Below are 24,850 nucleotides of genomic sequence, written 5' to 3'. Positions count from 1 at the left end.
AGCAATGGAATGTTGGCACTTTAAATTCCACAGTAATCACTTTAAAACTGGAAGAGTGCTTATTTTCAGAAGATAAAAATGTGTTTTTTATATTAAAATTCTGTTCAAGAATTTTTAAGGGCTGCAAATTAAGGTAGCCATGAATAAATGAATAAAAGTTTCACTTGAACATGCGGAAGAATTAACTTTGAAAACCTGAGAATATCAGAGTATTCAAGGGAATAGAAACAATGAAAATGAAAAATATAGTGGTATTAATGATTAAGGGGAAAAAAAGTGGTATCTGAGATGGTCATTGGCTTATATTCACCTCAATTTAACACAGAACTCTAAAGTTGGTATAACTTTGTAAAAAGTTAGTGGTAAGTTTAAATAGCATGAATAGTATATGAATAAACATAACTTTCTGCATTAGCTTAATTAAGTTTGAAAACCGCTATTCCAAGGCCATTGTCTTCAAACAGTGCTAATTCATTAAACTGAGCTTTCATTAAGGAATGCATATAAAAGTCATTCTAGTGCACCACCTCACTTTATTAACCAATCAAGTTCAAATCAGTGAGAACAAACAATTTTTAGCAGTTAACAATTCACTTTAGGATACTCATGAGCCCCAGTAATTGTGATGATCATTTAAACCTGACAATAAAAGGAATAAAAATTTATAATCAAGTTATTAAGTTAATGTATATAATCTAAAATTCTCCACAAGTTTGAGACTTTACAATTGAGAATAATGTATACATGAGAACATATGTAAGGTAGGGAGTAAACATGGGACATGATCATGACCTTTACCATCAAATCATGGTTTTCCACACGGTGCTGTTATTTATAAAAAGAAAAGGAAGGAAAAGAAAAGAAGTCTTTCTTTCTTTATTAAATAGGTCAACTATAAAACTAAAACAGTTCATCATCAGGAAAAACAAAAACAAAAAACACTTTGGTGTATTCCCACAATAAAAAGAAAAACACTGATACAAAACAAAACAAAGACCACCTTCACTGCTTGCTTTGAGATTTAAGAGGACTCCAGAGAAAATTAATAGTTATAAAAGAAAAGTTTCACAATGATATAAAATATATGATTATATTTTAAGGAGAGACATTAATTTCCTCAGATAAATAAAACAAATTTTGGGTTCTTTTCTGTTTACCAAATTAGGAAATGTTTACTAACCAAAAATGAACAGGACAGTTAATATGGGTCTCCTATAATGCAAAGCTTTCTCTATGCTTATTAGCTTTATAGCTTAAATTTAAATGAGAGGAAAGTAATCAGATCTATAAAACGAAGTCCTCCTAACCCTAATCTCAAGCTTTCTATAAAGAAAATTAGTGAAACTTAACCATATAACATAATCTATATGGCCAATTAACTTCTGATTTCTTCTGGAAACCTAAGGGATTAAAGTGAGTTTAAAAATTCCATGTAACTAAAAAAAAAAAAAAAAATCCATGTAACAACTAGTATTACAGATTTAAATGGCTCAGTATTAATTGTATTGTAACAATAAATCAAGCCAAGTCTCCTTAATATTTTCTTCAGGAACTTCGAAAGAAATAAAATTAGCAAGAAAGGAAGATTGAACAAAAGGAAGAAAAGTGTCCAAATAAATGAGGGTTAGCCTAGCTACTACATAGAATAATATTTTATTCACTAATACATCACAAGCACTTGGAACAGTGCCTGGCACCTCAAGGACTCTTAAACAAATATCTATTGAATAAATGATTAACAATGTGACCTAGCATTTGAGCTTATTTATATAAATAAGCTTATTTATATAAATATAAAATAGATTTTCCTTTTAAATATTGAACTACTAAATTAATTTGTGAGGATAAATATTAAATCTTCAAACCCTCCAATTCATAGTTGAATAGCTTACCCAAGGAATTTAAAAATCTCATGCAAGATTTCATGTAAATAAAATATTTATATGCAAAGTTTTGTAACTTAAGTTAATCACTTTCATTAAGCCTTCAGATTTTTATTTATCATAAAATCAAAGAGTTATCATTAACAGTAAGGATCATCTAATCTAGGGTCACCATCGCTTCATATACAGGTTACTTTTTCTTCATTTTTTTATTATACTTTTACATTAAAATTTTTTTGTGTGTGAATTTGAGACTGAGAACAAATCTCAAACTTTTCACTCTGAAATGGCAAAATATACAAAATTTGAAAAAAATGTTCTACAAGAAATAGAAGGAGCAGTGTTATAAAACAGGAAGCATGAGGAATGAATTGAAAATGTATATAGGAAATAACATAGAAATAAAATATGTAATATTCTAAAAATCAGGAAATAATTAATGAGATAGTGAATGTCTAGTACAACATCAAGTATATGGGTTTACTTCAAATAAATAAGTAAAAATAAATAATACCAACCAATTAAATGAGAAGAGGCAGAGGACATAGTCTTTTTAAAGGCATCATCATTTTCAAAAAAGGCTGGATATCAATATTTTTTTTCTCTACATTGAAGAGCACTACTTTTAAAGAATTATTGCGCACAATGAAATGAGGTATACTGACAGGCATTTAATATTATCATTATCAGTATCAATCCATTAGGACCTTAATGTACTTATCACAGTTAAAGTAATATAAACATTTTCTTCTGAATTGAAAACTATTTCATTTGGAAATTTAATCATTTTAAAAAACTGGACTTACTGGGATAGAGATTTTTTTCAAATTACAGTCCTTTTCCAAGAGCTCATATACATACTTCGTGATAATCTAGGTGGGGGAAAAAAATAACACATTAAGATATAATGTCATCCATTATCAAAATTCACATAAATTATTATGTTATTGCTCTGAATATTTCTCTATCTTTGCGTGTTTCTCCCTCCTCCAGTTTTATTGAGAAATAATTGACATACGTCACTGTATAATTTTCAGGCATTACAGCATGATAATTTCAATTACATATACTGTGAGATGATTACAACAGGTTCAGCTAACATCCATCTTCTTATGTAGATAAAACAAAAAGCAAGAAAAAAGTAAAAAAGGAAAGAAATTTCTCCTTGTGATGGGAAATGTCAGGATTTATTCTCTTCAAAACTTTTCTATGTATCCTACAGCAGTGTTAATTTTAGTCATCATGTTGTACACTATATTCCTTATATTTATTTATTTTATAACTGAAATGTTTTAATACTAAATTAGGAGACTGTGGCTTACTTCCTGCTGCTATGTGAATAACTACAAACTTTAAAACTAAAAATAAGGGCAATATAAACTTGCAAAAATATACAAGGACTTCCTGTTTTTTCAAAGCAGTATTCTGGAACCATATTTTCTTTTTTCAGTGTTTCTAGAATCTGTTTTCCCCTATGATGTCCAGAAAGGAACTGTACCTCATAAAGTACTATCTTGACTGAATCCTAACACCTCTTTTGTATTTACTGAATCAAGGAGGAAAAAGTCAGTATTAAAAAGGAAAATTAATCCAGTAAAGCCAGGCACCAATTAGTATTATTGTTTGTAGCAGGCCAAAATACAGTTCCCCAAAGATGTCCACATTCTGATTCCTGGAACCTACTCATATGTTATAAGGTAAAAGGAATTATGAAGGTATGATTAAGGTTAAGGACCAGACATGGGGAGATTATCCTGGATTATCCAAACTGGCCCAACCCAATCCTTTAACTTTAAAACTGGGAGATCACAGAAGAACAAAGGGATGCAAAGTACAATGACCTTGAATGGTCATTGCTGGTTTTAAAGATGGAGGAAAGAGATGTAAACCAAGAAATGTGGTTTCTCTAAAAGCCTCTAAAAGGTGGAATCACCCTTTAATAACCAGTAAGAAAACAAGTCCTCAGTCCTGTATTTACAAGGAACTGAATTCTGCAAACAACTCCAATAAGCAGCAAAAGGTTCTCTCCTAGGATCTCCAAAAAGGAACATAGCCTGTGCATTTCTTGATTTCAGTCAGGTAACAGTCATACTGGACTTGTGACCTACTGAATTGTGAGATAATATATTTATGTGGCTTTAAGCCATTGAGCTTATGGCAATTTGTTACAACAAAACTAGAAAGATAATGCACTCCTTCTATGAAGGAAAGCAAAGAGAGTGAGGAAAATGATACCAAGTAAAAGCAATGATTTAGTAGATTTTAATTGTCAATTTAAGGAGTGTTGCTCCCTCCAAAAATGTCTTTAATTATCTATGCAAATATTTCAAAGAATAATTTTAGCAGCAACATAATTGAAAGTCAAATTTTATGAAACAAAATCATAAGGTGATTTTTTAAAAGAATATTAGGATGTCAACTGTTTTGATGCTGTATTCTGTAATCTAAAAGAGATTCTCTATTCTGCTTTCTTTAAGGACGCCCAAATTCTTTCTTCTATGTATATGTATTCATTCATTTTAGAAAGAGTATGATGCATGCTAGAATAGCTTTACCTTGGCTAGCAATGGTAATTTCAAATGCTACAACACTACACTAAAACAAGGTAATAATCTAATAGTTATTAATCAAATAGTATTCCTATATCTTAATGTAGTAATTAAAATTATGTTCATTATACCCTCACCTGAAGGTAGTGGTACTATAAACCTGAAAAAATAAACTAAAAATATGTAGGATCAGACAAAATATGTATGAAGTTATATAATGGCCTGCCACTTCAAGAAAAATGACCTAACTAAATGAGATTAGCTAAAATGAGTGGCTTATCATTTCTGAAAATTTCCTATTACCTATGAAATCATAAAATATCCCTATGTTTAAAGCAATAATAAAACCAATCAAACTTAATTCAAACCCAAGTGAATTCTACCACTAAGCAAATACTCCAGAGACATAATTTGGGAATTAAAAATTTAAACTATTTTGGCAGTTCATACCTTAAGTCATATGAAATAAAATATTACAGTTAATTTTCAGCTTTCACACTACAGGATAATAGAAAACAATTCAAAACCTGCTTACATTTGGTTTCAAAATACAATATAGGGCAAGTGTCTTCACAAAATATCAAAACAAATAATAAAACCATACATCAGTAGAGTGTTGGAGAAACACTATGTAACGTGCCCAGTTTGTCATTCTAATTCATGCCTGCAGAATAAAAGCAACCATAGACTAAATCCTCTATCTCTTAGGCAATTTTGTCTGCCTTGAATGTTCTCTTTAGACCCTGTCACATGTCAACTGTTTCAAGCAACTTTTCATGCCTCATCTCAATCCTACCAAGATAAGATGAAATGTCCCACTTCATACTTCTCTGGACATGACTGAATAAGCATCATGTAATTTATGGGTTTCATTTCATTTATCTTTCTGTTACCTGGCTAGCCTTACAACATTATAATTTGGGTATCCCACCTTTGCTCTTTGTTGTAGCCACAATGAATAATACCTGGCACACTGAAGGGAGTTAAGACTCGTACACAAATTCTCCTCACTATTCATCCTATCTACATGTTTTGAGGGAGATAAGTATTTCAGATTTTCAAAAGATCTTTTCGAATTGGCGAATCAAGGTTTAGAAAGAAAGCATCAAGGATTCATTCACTGCCTTCTTGCTTGCATGAGACTGTACTTTGCATTCAGAAAAAAATCAATAAATGATAATTTCAAAAGGAGATTAAAAAAATCTTTGTCCAAATGTCATCGGTGTTCAAATATTCACTGGAAACATTGTTTCTGGGGAAGTTCATACAAAGCTTCAGAGACTAAACATGCTCTAAAGTGAAATCTTCATTTTAATAAATACATACACTTCCAGTATCTTGTCCAACATATAAAATGAGCTTGGAAGCAGTCACTCTCATCCTCACAAAAAGAAAAACACTGAACAAATTAAAAATCAACAACTCTTCTCAAATCTATCAGAGAATCTATCAGAGGTCACAGAGCAAACTAGTATCCTGAAAACTGGAGAAACATGCAGATACAGAGAATCAGGGCTTAGAGTAAAAGCCGTGTGTGTGTGGAAGTTGTAGGTTGAAGCCAGTACTGTGGAAGGAACACCTTACACTGTAATTGATTAACTGCTCAGGCTCAGTATGGACTAGCTTAAGAATTAAAAATTAATAGGAGGTACAGCCTTAAAGAGATCTCCCAAACGTCTGCTGATTTTATTTTTCATGAGTCCCACTAGGTTTTCAGTGTGAAGACAAAAGAAAAATCCTTTACTGCTTCCAGCAGTGGAAGGGGAAAAGTAATCATTTTGAAATATTCTAGATCTTTCTGTCCTTCTTAATAAGGCCTGCCCATAAGAGAAGTTATTTTACCAGAGCTTATCTGACATGAGGGAAGGGAAATGCCCAATTTGGGTTCACTAAAAGAATGAGATCTAGAGATACGTGCATAGAACATTTCTTCCCACACCTCCCCACATTACCACCACACCTTTAGGGTTCCTGTAAAATAAAAGGGAATTACAGCAAAGAACTATAGACTCACATCCTATTTAAGGTCTCTAGGAAAACTCAAAGACAATGAGAGAGACAAAACTAAACACAGAAAAAATTTTAGCCTTGGACACCAGAGGTATAGCAAATAGTAAACACAGCCTAACTTCTAGCCATATAAACATAAAACCTGAAACTAATGACCCATCTATTGAAGTTCCTTTTCTTCCAAAATATTGTGTCCAGCTTTCAACAAAAATTACCAGGCTATACTAAAAAGACAAAAATGAAACAGTCTGAAAAGATAAATCAAGCATGAGAACCAGACTCATGTATGGCAAAGAACTTGGAAATAAATATCAGACTTGGAATTTAAAACAACTATGATTAACATGTCAAAGAATTTATTGGAATTTATTAGACAATACAAAAGAACAGGTAAGTATGTAAGCAGAGAGGAGATGAAAATTTGAGAATGAATCAAAAGGAAATGCTAAATCAAAAACATGTAACAAAAATAAAGAAGGCCTTTGATATATGCATCAGGAGAACGGACATGGCCAAGGGGGGGAAAAATTAGAGTTTCAAAATATGCCAATAGACACATCCAAAACAGAAATGTAAAGAGAAAAAAAGAATGCAAAAATGGAACAGAATAACTGAGAATTCTGGGACAATTTTAACAGGTATAACATGCATAGAATGTGAATACCATAAGAAGAAAGAGAAAGGAACACAGGAACTATATATCAAGTAATAATGACTGAAAATTTCCCAAAGTTAATGACATACAAAACCACACACCCAAGCAGGACAGAGAATTCAAAGTAGGATAAATACCAAAATCAATACCTAACTTTATCATATTAAAACTGCACAAGGGGGAGGAGCAAGATGGCGGAAGAGTAGGGTCTCCAAATCACCTGTCTCCACCAAACTACCTAGAAAACCTTCAAATTATCCTGAAAATCTATGAATTCGGCCTGAGATTTAAAGAGAGACCAGCTGGAATGCTACAGTGAGAAGAGTTCGCGCTTCTATCAAGGTAGGAAGACGGGGAAAAAGACATAAAGGAACAAAGGCCTCCAAGGGGGAGGGGCCCCGCGAGGAGCCGGGCTGAGGCCGGGGCGAGTGTCCCCAGGACAGGAGAGCCCCGTCCCGGAGGAGCAGGAGCTGCACCGACCTTCCCGGGGGAAAGGGGCTCGCGGGGAGTTGGAGCAGGACCCAGGAGGGCGGGGATGCCCTCGGGCTCCCGGGGACAGTAACAGCAACTGCGCGCCCAGGAGAGTGCGCCGAGCTCCCTAAGGGCTGCAGCGCGCACGGCGGGACCCGGCGGGACCCGGAGCAGCTGAAGGGGCTCGGGCGGCGGCTCCGCGGAGGGGGCTGCGCGGCCCCGGGAGCAGCTCGGAGGGGCTCGGGCAGAGGAAGAGGCTCCGTGCGGAGGGGCCTGCGCGGTTCCAGGAGCAGCTCGGAGGGGCTCGGGCGGCGGCTCCACGGAGGGGGCTGCGGGGCGGGAGCGCGAATCCACCAGCGCAGGCTCCGGAGCACAGGGCGCCCGGACACAGCCCAGGATCCCGCCTCCCCCGGGACAGGCAGAGGCCGGGAGGGCCCAGGACAGCGAGGACGCTCCTGCCCCAGCTGAGCAGATCAGCGGCCCCGCCCCGGAGCCTCCAGGCCGTGCAGACGGAGTTCCTGCCGGAGCTGAATCCAGGGCTCCAGAGCTGCCCCGCCACTGGGGCTGTTCCTCCTGCGGCCTCACGGGGTAAACAACCCCCACTGAGCCCTGCACCAGGCAGGGGCATAGCAGCTCCCCCAACTGCTAACACCTGAAAATCAGCACAACAGGCCCCTCCCCCAGAACACCAGCTAGACTGACAACTTCCAGGAGAAGCCAAGGGACTTAAAGTACACAGAATCAGAAGATACTCCCCGGTGGTTCTTTTTTTGTTTGTTTGTTTTTGTTTTTGTTTTGTTTTGCTTTTTGATTTGTTTCCTTCCCCCACCCCCTTTTTTTCTCCTTTCTTTTTCTTTCTCTTTTTCTTCTTTTTTTTTTTCGTTCTTTTTTTTTCTTTTTCTTCCCCTTTTTTTTTTCTCTTTCTCTTTTCTTTCCTTCTTTCTCTCCTCTCTTTTTCTCTTTTTCCCAATACAACTTGCTTTTGGCCACTCTGCACTGAGCAAAATGACTAGAAGGAAAACCTCACCTCAAAAGAAAGAATCAGAAACAGTCCTCTCTCCCACAGAGTTACAAAATCTGGATTACAATTCAATGTCAGAAAGCCAATTCAGAAGCACTATTATACAGCTACTGGTGGCTCTAGAAAAAAGTATAAAGGACTCAAGAGACTTCATGACTGCAGAATTTAGAGCTAATCAGGCAGAAATTAAAAATCAATTGAATGAGATGCAATCCAAACTAGAAGTCCTAACGACGAGGGTTAACGAGGTGGAAGAACGAGTGAGTGACCTAGAAGACAAGTTGATAGCAAAGAGGGAAACTGAGGAAAAAAGAGACAAACAATTAAAAGACCATGAAGATAGATTAAGGGAAATAAACGACAGCCTGAGGAAGAAAAACCTACGTTTAATTGGGGTTCCCGAGGGCGCCGAAAGGGACAGAGGGCCAGAATATGTATTTGAACAAATTCTAGCTGAAAACTTTCCTAATCTGGGAAGGGAAACAGGCATTCAGATCCAGGAAATAGAGAGATCCCCCCCTAAAATCAATAAAAACCGTTCAACACCTCGACATTTAATTGTGAAGCTTGCAAATTCCAAAGATGAGGAGAAGATCCTTAAAGCAGCAAGAGACAAGAAATCCCTGACTTTTATGGGGAGGAGTATTAGGGTAACAGCAGACCTCTCCACAGAGACCTGGCAGGCCAGAAAGGGCTGGCAGGATATATTCAGGGTCCTAAATGAGAAGAACATGCAACCAAGAATACTTTATCCAGCAAGGCTCTCATTCAAAATGGAAGGAGAGATAAAGAGCTTCCAAGACAGGCAGCAACTAAAAGAATATGTGACCTCCAAACCAGCTCTGCAAGAAATTTTAAGGGGGACTCTTAAAATTCCCCTTTAAGAAGAAGTTCAGTGGAACAGTCCACAAAAACAAAGACTGAATAGATATCATGATGACACTAAACTCATATCTCTCAATAGTAACTCTGAATGTGAACGGGCTTAATGACCCCATCAAAAGGCGCAGGGTTTCAGACTGGATAAAAAAGCAGGACCCATCTATTTGCTGTCTACAAGAGACTCATTTTAGACAGAAGGACACCTACAGCCTGAAAATAAAAGGTTGGAGAACCATTTACCATTCGAATGGTCCTCAAAAGAAAGCAGGGGTAGCCATCCTTATATCAGATAAACTAAAATTTACCCTGAAGACTGTAGTGAGAGATGAAGAGGGACACTATATCATACTTAAAGGATCTATTCAACAAGAGGACTTAACAATCCTCAATATATATGCTCCGAATGTGGGAGCTGCCAAATATATAAATCAATTATTAACCAAAGTGAAGAAATACTTAGATAATAATACACTTATACTTGGTGACTTCAATCTAGCTCTTTCTATACTCGATAGGTCTTCTAAGCAAAACATCTCCAAAGAAACGAGAGCTTTAAATGATACACTGGACCAGATGGATTTCACAGATATCTACAGAACTTTACATCCAAACTCAACTGAATACACATTCTTCTCAAGCGCACACGGAACTTTCTCCAGAATAGACCACATATTGGGTCACAAATCGGGTCTGAACCGATACCAAAAGATTGGGATTGTCCCCTGCATATTCTCGGACCATAATGCCTTGAAATTAGAACTAAATCACAACAAGAAGTTTGGAAGGACCTCAAACACATGGAGGTTAAGGACCATCCTGCTAAAAGATAAAAGGGTCAACCAGGAAATTAAGGAAGAATTAAAAAGATTCATGGAAACTAATGAGAATGAAGATACAACCGTTCAAAATCTTTGGGATGCAGCAAAAGCAGTCCTAAGGGGGAAATACATCGCAATACAAGCATCCATTCAAAAACTGGAAAGAACTCAAATACAAAAGCTAACCTTACACATAAAGGAGCTAGAGAAAAAACAGCAAATAGATCCTACACCCAAGAGAAGAAGGGAGTTAATAAAGATTCGAGCAGAACTCAACGAAATCGAGACCAGAAGAACTGTGGAACAGATCAACAGAACCAGGAGTTGGTTCTTTGAAAGAATTAATAAGATAGATAAACCATTAGCCAGCCTTATTAAAAAGAAGAGAGAGAAGACTCAAATTAATAAAATCATGAATGAGAAAGGAGAGATCACTACCAACACCAAGGAAATACAAACGATTTTAAAAACATATTATGAACAGCTATACGCCAATAAATTAGGCAATCTAGAAGAAATGGACGCATTCCTGGAAAGCCACAAACTACCAAAACTGGAACAGGAAGAAATAGAAAACCTGAACAGGCCAATAACCAGGGAGGAAATTGAAGCAGTCATCAAAAACCTCCCAAGACACAAGAGTCCAGGGCCAGATGGCTTCCCAGGAGAATTTTATCAAACGTTTAAAGAAGAAATCATACCTATTCTCCTAAAGCTGTTTGGAAAGATAGAAAGAGATGGAGTACTTCCAAATTCGTTCTATGAAACCAGCATCACCTTAATTCCAAAGCCAGACAAAGACCCCGCCAAAAAGGAGAATTACAGACCAATATCCCTGATGAACATGGATGCAAAAATTCTCAACAAGATACTGGCCAATAGGATCCAACAGTACATTAAGAAAATTATTCACCATGACCAAGTAGGATTTATCCCTGGGACACAAGGCTGGTTCAACACCCGTAAAACAATCAATGTGATTCATCATATCAGCAAGAGAAAAACCAAGAACCATATGATCCTCTCATTGGATGCAGAGAAAGCATTTGACAAAATACAGCACCCATTCCTGATTAAAACTCTTCAGAGTGTAGGGATAGACGGAACATTCCTCGACATCTTAAAAGCCATCTATGAAAAGCCCACAGCAAATATCATTCTCAATGGGGAAGCACTGGGAGCCTTTCCCCTAAGATCAGGAACAAGACAGGGATGTCCACTCTCACCACTGCTATTCAACATAGTACTGGAAGTCCTAGCCTCAGCAATCAGACAACAAAAAGACATTAAAGGCATTCAAATTGGCAAAGAAGAAGTCAAACTCTCTCTCTTCGCCGATGACATGATACTCTACATAGAAAACCCAAAAGTCTCCACCCCAAGATTGCTAGAACTCATACAGCAATTCGGTAGCGTGGCAGGATACAAAATCAATGCCCAGAAGTCAGTGGCATTTCTATACACTAACAATGAGACTGAAGAAAGAGAAATTAAGGAGTCAATCCCATTTACAATTGCACCCAAAAGCATAGGATACCTAGGAATAAACCTCACCAAAGATGTAAAGGATCTATACCCTCAAAACTATAGAACACTTCTGAAAGAAATTGAGGAAGACACAAAGAGATGGAAAAATATTCCATGCTCATGGATTGGCAGAATTAATATTGTGAAAATGTCAATGTTACCGAGGGCAATATACACGTTTAATGCAATCCCTATCAAAATACCATGGACTTTCTTCAGAGAGTTAGAACAAATTATTTTAAGATTTGTGTGGAATCAGAAAAGACCCCGAATAGCCAGGGGAATTTTAAAAAAGAAAACCATATCTGGGGGCATCACAATGCCAGATTTCAGGTTGTACTACAAAGCTGTGGTCATCAAGACTGTGTGGTACTGGCACAAAAACAGACACATAGACCAGTGGAACAGAATAGAGAATCCAGAAGTGGACCCTGAACTTTATGGGCAACTAATATTCGATAAAGGAGGAAAGACTATCCATTGGAAGAAAGACAGTCTCTTCAATAAATGGTGCTGGGAAAATTGGACATCCACATGCAGAAGAATGAAACTAGACCACTCTCTTTCACCATACACAAAGATAAACTCAAAATGGATGAAAGATCTAAATGTGAGACAAGATTCCATCAAAATCCTAGAGAAGAACACAGGCAACACCCTTTTTGAACTCGGCCATAGTAACTTCTTGCAAGATACATCCACAAAGGCAAAAGAAACAAAAGCAAAAATGAACTATTGGGACTTCATCAAGATAAGAAGCTTTTGCACAGCAAAGGATACAGTCAACAAAACTCAAAGACAACCTACAGAATGGGAGAAGATATTTGCAAATGACATATCAGATAAAGGGCTAGTTTCCAAGATCTATAAAGAACTTATTAAACTCAACACCAAAGAAACAAACAATCCAATCATGAAATGGGCAAAAGACATGAACAGAAATCTCACAGAGGAAGACATAGACATGGCCAACATGCATATGAGAAAATGCTCTGCATCACTTGCCATCAGGGAAATACAAATCAAAACTACAATGAGATACCACCTCACACCAGTGAGAATGGGGAAAATTAACAAGGCAGGAAACAACAAATGTTGGAGAGGATGCGGAGAAAAGGGAACCCTCTTACACTGTTGGTGGGAATGTGAACTGGTGCAGCCACTCTGGAAAACTGTGTGGAGGTTCCTCAAACAGTTAAAAATATACCTGCCCTACGACCCAGCAATTGCACTGTTGGGGATTTACCCCAAAGATACAAATGCAATGAAACGCCGGGACACCTGCACCCCGATGTTTCTAGCAGCAATGGCCACTATAGCCAAACTGTGGAAGGAGCCTCGGTGTCCAACGAAAGATGAATGGATAAAGAAGATGTGGTTTATGTATACAATGGAATATTACTCAGCTATTAGAAATGACAAATACCCACCATTTGCTTCAACGTGGATGGAACTGGAGGGTATTATGCTGAGTGAAGTAAGTCAGTCGGAGAAGGACAAACATTATATGTTCTCATTCATTTGGGGAATATAAATAATAGTGAAAGGGAAAATAAGGGAAGGGAGAAGAAATGTGTGGGAAATATCAGAAAGGGAGACAGAACGTAAAGACTGCTAACTCTGGGAAACGAACTAGGGGTGGTAGAAGGGGAGGAGGGCGGGGGGTGGGAGTGAATGGGTGACGGGCACTGGGTATTATTCTGTATGTTAGTAAATTGAACACCAATAAAAAAAAAAAAAAAAAAAAAAAAAAAAAAAAAAACTGCACAAAACCAAATACAAAGAGAAAATCTGAAAAGAAGCCAGACGAGGGACAAGGGGGATTTGGAGAAGTTGGGGTTGTGTTGGAATTTAATTACAGAGGAAAATAAGAATTACATCACACTCTTAGAAAAAACGCAATCAAGAAAATAGTGGACTGAAATATTCAGTGCTGAAAGAAAAAAACCGCCAATCTAATATTATGTACCCAGGAAAATCATCCTTCAAAAGTGAGAGAAATAAAGACAGTGTCAGACAAAAAAAAAGAAAAAAAAGAAAAGAAAAGAAAAGTTGGGGAAATTTTTTGCAAAAAATTGTAGAAATTATTTAAGAAATTATTCAGAGAGAAGGAAGATTATATAGGTCAGAGATTTGGTTGACAGGATGAGCACTAAGTATTACACTATATGTTGGCAAATCGAACTCCAATAACAACAATGTATTTTGTGATTATAGCTTATAGAAAAATAAAATAAATGAAAGCAAGGTTATAAGTTATGGGAGGTAGAAACTGAGAATGCTCTGTTATAAAGTATTTGTACTACCTGTGAAACAGTATCTTTTTTTTCTTTTTTTTTTTTTTTTTTTTGAAAGAAACACTGGAAAGTAAATAACTGCTGATGATTTTCCTGGATTTCTTTTAATGAAACCACAACGGAAGAGATAGGAAAGTAATTTTGAGATTATATATTCAAGAGATAGAGCCCTTGGCTACCAATAGAATAATGCCCTCTAAGGAATTAGAGTCTAACTAAGCTTTTTTCTAACTCGGTTTCTCAATCTAGGAATTAAAGAAAAAAAATATTTTTTTTAAGATTGTTTTTATTTATTCATGAGAGACACACAGAGAAGCAGAGACACAGGCAAAGCAGGCTCCACGCAGGGAGCCCCATGCAGGACTCGATCCCTGGACCAGGATCACACCCTGAGCCGAAGGCAGACACTCAACCACTGAGCCACTCAGGCATCCGGGAATTAAAAAAAAAATTAATAAATTGAGGAGGGATGATCAAAGAAATAGACTACAGAATGAAGAAAATGAGTCTGCTAAAAAAATCAGTTCTCAGTGGAGTACTTCCAACAGAAGGGGTATGTTCACTCTGCAATAAATTTGCTTTAGACATTTACTGAGCAACTGCTGTGTGCTTATCATGTATTTCATATATTTCTGCATTATTTCTGTTCCTTAATTAAATAAGAAGTGAACACTAATGTCCTTTACTCCTACAAAAACATTGAAATTATTCTGGCAGATTAAAATTTAAGGTGATTGCAGGGGAGAAGGTGACACTAAGAAGGCTCTCAGAAAGTACTTCAGACCCTTTTGGAACTGGATTTGAGAAATGAATGAAATGACAAGACATATATGACAAGAGACATGACTGGATAGATAAAAGAGTTAATATAAATATTTTAATTAAATGAAAAATAAAGCTCATTTTACTACTACTTTGTAAACCTTCCATGCTTTCTTACTCTGAAGAAGATCCTCTCATTAGCAACAAACTACATTTGGCCCGATTGACATACATCAATAATTTTTATTTTACAACTTTATCAACAATGTAAGATACAAACTTCTCTATTGGACCTATAAGGAGAGTGAGAACTTTAGCTCAAAACGCAAACCAACAAAATTCATAAATTGTTAGTCATTTCTATGCCTAAAGAGAATAAATGTTAAGACTATCCTAATTTGGGGTGTATAGGTAAACAAACTAAACTGAAAGAAAAATTCTGAAAGATTTAACTGTATCTATGAAATTCTATGCCTCCTGCAATCAAAGAAAAAAGATCTCAGAAATTAAACTAAATAAATTACCTACCTGAATTGGTAAAATAGGAATATTAAAATGTTTTAATGTAGTAAATTTTAATGTAGTAAAGCAACGGTTTACTAACAGTTCTCTGCTTAAATTATGTACATGGTATTTTTTTATTAAAGAGATATTTATAGAAGAGTTGAAAACAATTCTACCTAAGGATCTCCTTTTAATATTATTTAATATTATTCATTTGCTTAGTAAGCTCTGATTTCACAAATAAACCAAGAGGAGTCAGTATAGAAGTCTGATTCATGGGGATCCCTGGGTGGCTCAGCGGTTTCGCGCCTGCCTTTGGCCCAAGGCGCGATCCTGGAGTCCCGGGATCGAGTCCCGCGTCGGGCTCCCCGCATGGAGCCTGCTTCTCCCTCTGCCTGCATCTCTGCCTCTCTCTCTCTCTCTCTATCATAAATAAATAAATAAAAATAAATCTTTAAAAAAAAAAAGAAGTCTGATTCATAAATGTATCACAAATGTAAACAAAGTTTGATATTATGAGGTTTTTACCATAGTGGAAATTTGATATTTTGGAGACAGACTGTTGCTTTTAATACAATCCATACTAAATTCTATCTATTTTGTGTTATTCAGCTCCACTTAACTTATTAATAAAAATAGCATTTAAAAAACTCCATGGCAGGGGTGTTTTGAGAAAGACGGCAGCAGGATAGGAGAACCCTAGGCTTGTATAGTCCCATGAACACAATTAGATAACTATCAGATCATCCTAAATATCCCAGAAATCAATCAACCTGAAGACTGATAGAACAAACACCACAATTAAAGGGAGAGAAGAGGCCACAGTGAAGATGTGTGTTCATCAACTAAAAAGAATAAAAATAGGAAAAAAATTTTAAAAAAATTTAAAATCCATGGCACTTAAGAAACCAGTCTTACTCATTTTGTCTTCAAACAAAGTACAATTTTTGGGAGGTGAGTTTAGGTCTGAGCAATGACATGTTATCCCCAAAAGAGAATGTTAGGAACATTCACACAGTTTAAGTTTTACTTTCAGGGCTGAACAATGAAGTTTTATTTGGGCATTAATTCTGGATCAAGTTATTTTCTCTGGTGTTTTTTGGTTTCCATGGTTGTAATTAATACTTCTGCAATCAGTCTAATTGAGCTTGGAGGTAATCAAGTTTCATTCTCTGGTATCTTTTACAGAATTCCCTATGTCTTTTATTGACTGCAGATTTCACTATCTGGTTTAGTTGTAGATTTTGTTTTATTAATCTTCTTGAGGACTCAATGTACTTCCCGAATATTTTACCAGTTCAGAATAATGTCTCTCTTAGTCTTATTTCCTCTACTTGATGACATTCCTTGAGAATGTATTGTTTGAACTTAACTGTACTTCAAACCAAAGCAAATGGAATAGGTGCTCAATAGAGTTTTGTTGATTTTTAACTTTTACTAAATATTCATTACTGAAATAATAGAAACAAACCTAAAAGAGAATCCTGTAACTCAACTGATTATTAATTTATCCTACAATTCTGAGGATTTCTCAATCTCATAAATTTCAGACTAAAATATTTAATACAATATACACGGTCTCCTTACATTTTAAGGTGAAAAAGAGTGGCCAATAATGAATAAGATACTGTTTAATTTGGGGCATTTTATAGTATTTTATTTTGCTGTTTATTTGCAAAACTACTGCAGCTAAAATTCAGCATGGCTGATTCCAAAGCTAGCTCATGTTATTATGAGAGTGAACTTTACTACCGGATAACCTGCACATCTAAAATACTCCCACTGTCAGAAACACTGAATGAAATACCATAGTTCTGGAACACCCAGGTGGCTCAGCGGTTGAGCGTCTGCCTTCAGCCCAAGACGTGATCCTGTCGACCTGGGATTGAGTCCTGCATTGAGCTCCCTGCATGGAGCCTGTTTCTCTCTCTGCCTCTGTCTATGTCTCTGCCTCTCTCTGTCTCTCTCATTAAAAAATAAATAAATTCTTAAAAAAAATACTATAGTTCCCAGAGCATGTCACTCCTACAGCCCTTCTAGCCTTAATTCTTTCTTAATTGCTATTTCTACATCCTCAGACATGCATCCAAACACCAAGTCACTTTACAGTGGTAGGAGCATAAATCAACAGTTTTATGTAACTGACCAAGCAAGTAGATAGGAGAGTCTTGGTCACCTTAAGGAAAGTCATCTCCCTTCAGTTTTTCAGGCTGTGATTTGGAGAATGCAATAACAACTTAGTAGAAAGAAATCACCTGTAGCTCTTATTTTGTCTCAGGGCCTCATCTGAGCTTTGATTAGTTAAAAATTTCTTTTTAGTAATGGTACATGCATATATACTTGTGTGTCAATGTGTGTATATATTCCTCATATATTTCAATAAGTATTTCAAAATACACATATCCATCTATATAGGTAAGATGGATACAGATATATATCTACATGAGTGTATATGCACTCATGCAATACACACATATTTATCTCTATATACATCTATATTTTATTAATTTCCATATTTGCCTACTACAGAGAATAAAAACTATGAATACAACATATGTACATGCACAGACGTGAACCCTTTTTGCTGGGGGTCTAGAAGCAATGACAGTGCCACCAATGCACAGATCGTGGTGTGTATATAGTGTTTACATATATACAGACATTTGTAAATACCTTCCCAGTAAAAGTAACCAGAACTCATTGGAGAGACGGTTGATTCAGGGACTTAGGTTTTACATGCCCATTCTCTATTAGGAGGAACAAAAGATTCTAAGAGAAAAGATTGATTCAGGGCTTGGAGAATAGAAACTACAAATCTGAAAAAAGGTGTGTGTGGGGGGTGTACCAAAAAATAAGAAAATTCTGAAATGGTGATGAATAAATGCTAAAAGAACACAAAAAAATGCTTGACAAGAATTCTTCTGGTCAAATCTAGGATAATTTAGGCATAAAAATGATGGCAGAAAAATAGTATACAGCTCACTGAATAGAATAAGAATCTATGGGTCCATAATGATATAAACAACTGAATGAAGAAAGTTAAAAAACAAAAAGAGAAAGACCCCTGTTTCTTAGGTAGAATACCAACCAAGATATATAGAAGACATGATAGAATTAAAGAAACATCAATGGATGCTAAAATTAATAGGTCAAAGTTCTGTAAAGAACACAATCTCAAGTATCTGCCCCCAAAATATTCACTAATTATAAAGAGAAAAATAATAATAATATATGGTAGGATTTAACAGCCATCTCCAATATCAGAGCAAACCAAAAATGTACTCTTTTTTTTTGAAACTTAAATACAGTTGATATATAATACTAGTGTTAAGTATACAACATAGTGATTCAACATGTATATGTATCATGAAATGTGCACCAGACTTACAGTCTGTCACCATATAAAAAGCTACTACAATACTATTGACCATTCATTCATTCATTCAAAATCATATACTCTTGATATCATGCATTAAGGACAAGAAGTTACTTCTCGGGTACTTCAGTTAAAAATGTATAACCTGAATGTAATCATAAGAACACATATGACAAACTCAAATTGAGAGTCATTCTACATATATCCTGAACTCCTCAAAAAATGTCACTATCAAGAAATATAAAGGAAAGCTAAAGAATGATTCCAGATTAAAAGAGAATAAGGGGACAAGACAATTAAATGCAGTGTGTGAACCTGGATATGATCTTGGACTTGAAGAGTATTAGCTGTTAAGTACTTTGTGTGACCATTAGCAAAATTTAAATGAGGCTTGTAGACTGTATTATATTAAATCAATATAAAATTTTCTGATTCTGATGATTTTAATGTACCTATCAAGAGAATGTTTTTCTTCTTAGAAAATACACACAAATGTACTGGTGGTAAAAGGGTATAATGCTTTCAACATACTCTCAAATGGTTCAGAAAAAAATTATATAATATCCATGATTCTTTATAATCACACAACTTTTCTGCAAATGTAAAATTATATCCAAACAAAACCCTATTTTAAAATTTCCCAAATTGTTCATATTCCTACTTCAGGTGTTACTGACACTGCATCTATTTTCACAAGAATTTCAATTGAAATGTGGCAGATGACAAATAGGCTAACAACAATTTTGCTTTCATTAAAATATTTTAATTTCTTGAAATGTTATGACAAGGCCACAAGTATACTCTATAGGTATAATTTTCATCCATTATTGCTTGTCAAAATCAAGGAGTCATTGGAATAAGTCTTAGAGTTTGCTAAGTTTGAGTCTGTGTTTATCTCCCACCTAAAATTCTAAAATTCTCTTAAGTTCCCCCATTATTCTCTAATTCCCCAAAACTCCGTTGAAATGCTACCTCCTACTTATTCACTTATCCTGCCAATGAATTCTAACTTTCTTATGACATTTAGTGTTCCATACTGATTATCTCACATTCTCATTTGCCCACTGAAGTGAGCACTTTAAAAAGCAAGAAATATATCCTACCTTATTGTAGCATCAACCACATTGTAGATGGCCAATATATGACTAATAAGTGAATGAAAAACAATTGATAGTGCTTGCAAACATGTGGTTTTTCAGTTTCAAGAACTGTAAGTAATACAGCACACTTAAAACTCTGCATATAATTTCTAACTCCCTCAAAACTAATAATAGCCTAGTATTGACTAGAAGCTTTACCAATAAATAACATAAACAGTCAGTTAAATACACATTTTGTATGTTACATGTTTTGTATATAAATATATATATATTCTTACAATAATTATGCTAGAGAAAAGAAAATGTTACTAAGAAAATCATAACGAAGGGAAAATACATTTAGTGTAAGGTATTTACTGAAAAAAATCTGTGGTAAACCTGCACAGTTCAAACCTGTGTTATTCAAGGGCCAACTGTATTATATTGGGACTCAGAATCATTTAAAATAAAGATCTACTCAGTAAGTCACCTATTTAAAAAGCAACATTTTTCCCCCTCTTAATGTCCCATTTATCCAAACTCTACATTCCATCCTAGCTCCCTCCTAGGAAAGGAGGGAGGGAGGGAGGGAGGGAGGGAAGATTGGAGAGGAGGGAGATGGAGGAAGAAGGGCCAAGGGAAAAAAAGGAGGAAAAAAAGAAAACCCCACAATTTCTTAATAATTAAAGTTTAATATTATTCAATAATGTTAGTTTGTCTAAACCTAAAAGGGTTCCTCTTGCACCTTTACATTAAAGGGACTATGGAATGGCAGTGAGTTGTTTAATTAGAACTAAGCACATTTACCCCAGGTGCGTGTCCTCTTAAGTCAGAACTACTTCTTAAATTTCACTAAAATTGTCTCCATCTCATCCTTATTTTTCCTCTTAAAAGCTTTTATACTTCACTGTCAGTGGGTACATTTTAATCTTTAGTCTTTTGAAGTAACTGCTTTTTCAGCATATCATTGAAATAAAATTCATTCCTCCAACCTTCCATTAGCATTCCCTGGAGTTCTAGTCTGTATACCCAGCTGTCCTTCATTTAGATGAGCTTCAGCTCAGATGCTCTAACATTTTCCTTTTACCTCTTCTAAAGAAGAGTCCTCCTTATTTTATGCCATCTTTTCTCCAATAACCAGATTCTTAAACAGCTTACCAAAGCAACAGATTTGTGAATGTATCCAACTAACTACTGATATCTCCTCCTAGAGATTTAACGGGCACCTCAAACTGAGTGTTCAAAGTAAATATATCTAATCTATACATGTTTTAGATACCTATTTTCCTCTGGCACGTTCATCAACACCGCAAATGGCACCCCCATCCACCTAACTTCTCAAGCCAGAAGCCTAAATGTCTTTACTCTCTACTTTATCCTCTACTTAAAATCACTCATCAAGTCCCTCAAACAAATAGTGGAATTTCACATTTTCTCATGTCTACTATCACCATTCTAGTCCACTGTACTCTATCAACAGGTAATTATCTCTTCCTTAGATTGCTTCTGTAGCCTCCTTCTGCTATACTTAATACCTACTTCCTTCAAATCCTACCTCCTGTTAGCAGGCCTACTACTCATTTAAAAACACAAATATGATAAATTCCTAGTACTATTAGTTTAAGACCCCAATCCTTAAATTGTGCAATGACCTGCTGGATCTGGCCCCTGCCTACTTCTCAAGTTTCATTTATACCATTCTATTTCTTCATTTTTTTTTTTTTGTCTTGTGTAGCCACAATGACTTTCTTTTGAATTCTCAGATCTATCAGGATCTTTTCCAGCTCACAGCCTTTGGAAACACTGTTGGTTTGCCTGGAATCCTCTTCCCATTCTTAGCTTATTCAGTTTTAACATCTTCCTTGCCTAGTCTTCAATCTACCTACAAGACATAGCTAAAAACCTTGCAATACTCCTTCCTAACACTTAGATCGTTAATGACATCCTTTCCAGAATCTGTCTTTGCCATTAGATTTTGAGCTTTCAAACTATACATATTTGTCTCAGGCTGAACGTCTAGGGCCTAACCCATGTAAAGGACATAAAATATTTTTTGAATAATAGTAATAATAATAGCAAACATATGCATAACACTCACACTAAAATAAATTCCATTAATAAGTCTTTACTCTTTGGGATCCCTGGGTGGCGCAGCGGTTTTGCGCCTGCCTTTGGCCCAGGGCGCGATCCTGGAGACCCGGGATCGAATCCCACATCGGGCTCCCGGTGCATGGAGCCTGCTTCTCCCTCTGCCTGTGTCTCTGCCTCTCTCTCTCTCTCTCTGTGACTATCATAAATAAATAAAAATTAAAAAAAAATATATAAGTCTTTACTCTTTAATCTTCACAACTCTATACAATAAAGTAGGAAACCAAAACATTTAAATGGTTTTGTAACCTGCCCATGGTCACATAGCTAAATAAGTCTTAGATTCTGGATTCAAACTGGATTCAGGGTAGGCATTCCACCTGCCCTGAAATCTAGAATCTATTTTCTTTCTTTTTTTTTTTTTCAGATTTTATTTATTTATTCATGAGAGACACAGAGAGAGAGAGGCAGAGACACAGGCAGAAGGAGAAGCAGGCTCCATGCAGGGAGCTCCACGTGGGACTTGATCCCTGATCTCCAGGATTATGCCCTGGGCCAAAGGTGGCGCTAAACTGCTGAACCACCCAGCCTGCCCTAGAATCTTTTTTCTGAACTTATATGATATACTGCATTTTCTACTCACAAAGCCAATAAAGTCCAAAGACTGCTAATACTATTTTTATGCCTACATTTATAATAAATGGACATTTAGTTTAGAGGTTAGTAGAAGAAAGGTATAATGTTTATAACCATGAGGTTCACAGACCCTGCCCAGTCAGTCCTATCCCTTTGCATTAAGAATCCTTGGCCTAAGCATTATCATCTGGAGCCTACAGAAGTTTCCACAATAAGTAATGCACTGGGTGCAAAAGGGAAAATTGTTCTGATCCACATCTTTTCTGAGATGTACATTATAAAAAGCAGAGCTCTAGATTCATTTCCTGGCTATACAAATTATATGATTTTAGTTTTAATATTAGGCATACTCAGATGATTTGAGATAAAAGAGTAGAACCCAATTTTCCCTGCTTCTCTTAATACTATCAACTGTCTATGTTTCAAGAACAAGAATAAAGATTCCATGATTCTTACACTCAGGTACTGAGGACAAAATGATCACTGTGTCATTTGGGTAAAGAGGCCCACTAACTTTGCATGATCTTTTCCTAAGTCCTTGTCACTCTGTTAAGTAGATATTTATAAAAATAGACATATTTGAATGAATTTGTGCCAACTTTTATCAGCAATCTTAAGTAAACACATTACAGTTCATACATAGAATAATACAGTTTAATAACAGGTATGAGAAACCCAGAAAAACAAACTACACACCAAATACCACATAAGCAAATAAATTTGGTATAAATTATTTACTAGACTGAACAAAAAGCACTCACAAAAAATAAGACTACACTGTAGTTAGCAAAACACAACAAAAAACACAAAAAAACCCACAAAAACAGGTACGTTAATAAACTCAGAGTAGCCTTTCCTATGCCATTTGAAAGCTTCAAGTAATTTGTAAAACTAAGATAATATCAGCAACTACATTATGGATTAACACTATGCCGCTGTATCTTTGTTCAAAAAAAGGTAACTACTCCCTACAGCGATAGTAGGAATAAAAACGATACTATTTTCACCAATCTCCCTTTACTTTCCCACACAGAGAGTTTTAACAATTTCACAAGAAAGTCTAGAAAAGAAGACAATTCTATTGAGCATAATCATGTAGATTTTACTAGAAAACACTATTCTAAGAAAGATGGGCTATCTTATCTCAAGTCAAGAGATACTCTCTTTCATATTCACTCTCATTGAGGGAAAAGAAGAAAACAAATTTCCTCCTATCCTATTTCTACCACTAAAAGAAAAAAAAGGTTAGATTTCAACCTCCAGTCACAGTGGAATTACTGGTATTTAGATTTGCCTTCTTGGTATAAACAGACAACTGTTTGAAACATATTAAATTTTTTCAAACAGTGGGGAAATAGATGGTATAGATCTGTGATCCCCAAGAGAAAGAAAATAAAGGAGATGAGCTTCATAAGTAGCTTGACCTCCTGTCTGAAGGCAATTTTTGAGTGGTGGCTCATGGACAATAAAACTCAAGCAGAACTCAGTGGCCTTGCTGACTTCAGGAGAGATTCAAGTTCAGGGAAAATGAGACAACTGGAATTTGCTGGCAAAATATCAGATAAAAGGGAGTTATGCAGAAAAGGAGCTCTAGAAATCAATATATGAGTTTCTTTAAGTCTTTGGCTAAGCTATGTATGCATAGGGAAAAACTTCCAAGAGAAGACAAAGAAAACTATTGGGGGGGAAAAACCCACACTGGAAAGTTTAAAGACAAACATTTCAAAAGCTCATAAAAACAAATTCAGGGCAGCCCCGGTGGCTCAGCAGTTTAGCGCCTCCTTCAGCCCAGGGCCTGATCCTGGAGACCCAGGATCGAGTCCCACATCAGGCTCCCTGCTTGGAGCCTGCTTCTCCCTACCCCTGTGTCTCTGCCTCCCTCTCTCTCTCTCTCTGTATCTGTCATTAATAAAAAAATTTTTTAAAAATCTTTAAAAAAAAAACAACAATGTTCTTTAAAGGGAGACAACAGTATCCACTCACCAATATAACATTTATAACATCCACCATACATCCACCATGCAATACAAATTACTATAGACATTCACAGAAAAGGGAAAATGTGATCCATAAATGGTAAAAATAAAAAAAAAAATCAGTCAATAAAAATAGATCTAGAAATTACAAAATTAAGAGGCAAGTTAGATTAAATAAGTTACTGCAAAAACATTCAAGGATGTAAAGGAAAGCATAAATAAGAAAAGAAATGGATTAAAAACCGAAAAAAGAGCTACAAAGAAATGAAAAATACAATATCTGAAATAAGAAATTCAGTGGGTAAGTTTAACAGGA

The 24,850-nt window shown here is 35.9% G+C and overlaps 1 protein-coding gene across 11 annotated transcripts in view; it reads right to left on the bottom strand.

The window, feature by feature from the left end:
• Positions 1-24,850, bottom strand: part of FAM172A (family with sequence similarity 172 member A) — a 425,633-nt gene that overhangs the window by 319,297 nt on the left and 81,486 nt on the right. For all 11 annotated transcript variants that reach the window (XM_038532335.1, XM_038532336.1, XM_038532328.1 and 8 more), the window contains one exon: positions 2,690-2,755. In XM_038532335.1, the coding sequence (XP_038388263.1) occupies positions 2,690-2,755 (66 nt within the window). The remainder of the gene's footprint in view (positions 1-2,689; positions 2,756-24,850) is intronic.

This window comes from Canis lupus, chromosome 3 (genome assembly GCF_011100685.1).
Source record: "Canis lupus familiaris isolate Mischka breed German Shepherd chromosome 3, alternate assembly UU_Cfam_GSD_1.0, whole genome shotgun sequence".
Classification (NCBI taxonomy): domain Eukaryota; kingdom Metazoa; phylum Chordata; class Mammalia; order Carnivora; family Canidae; genus Canis; species Canis lupus.
This window is presented reverse-complemented; position numbering and strand designations above follow the sequence as displayed.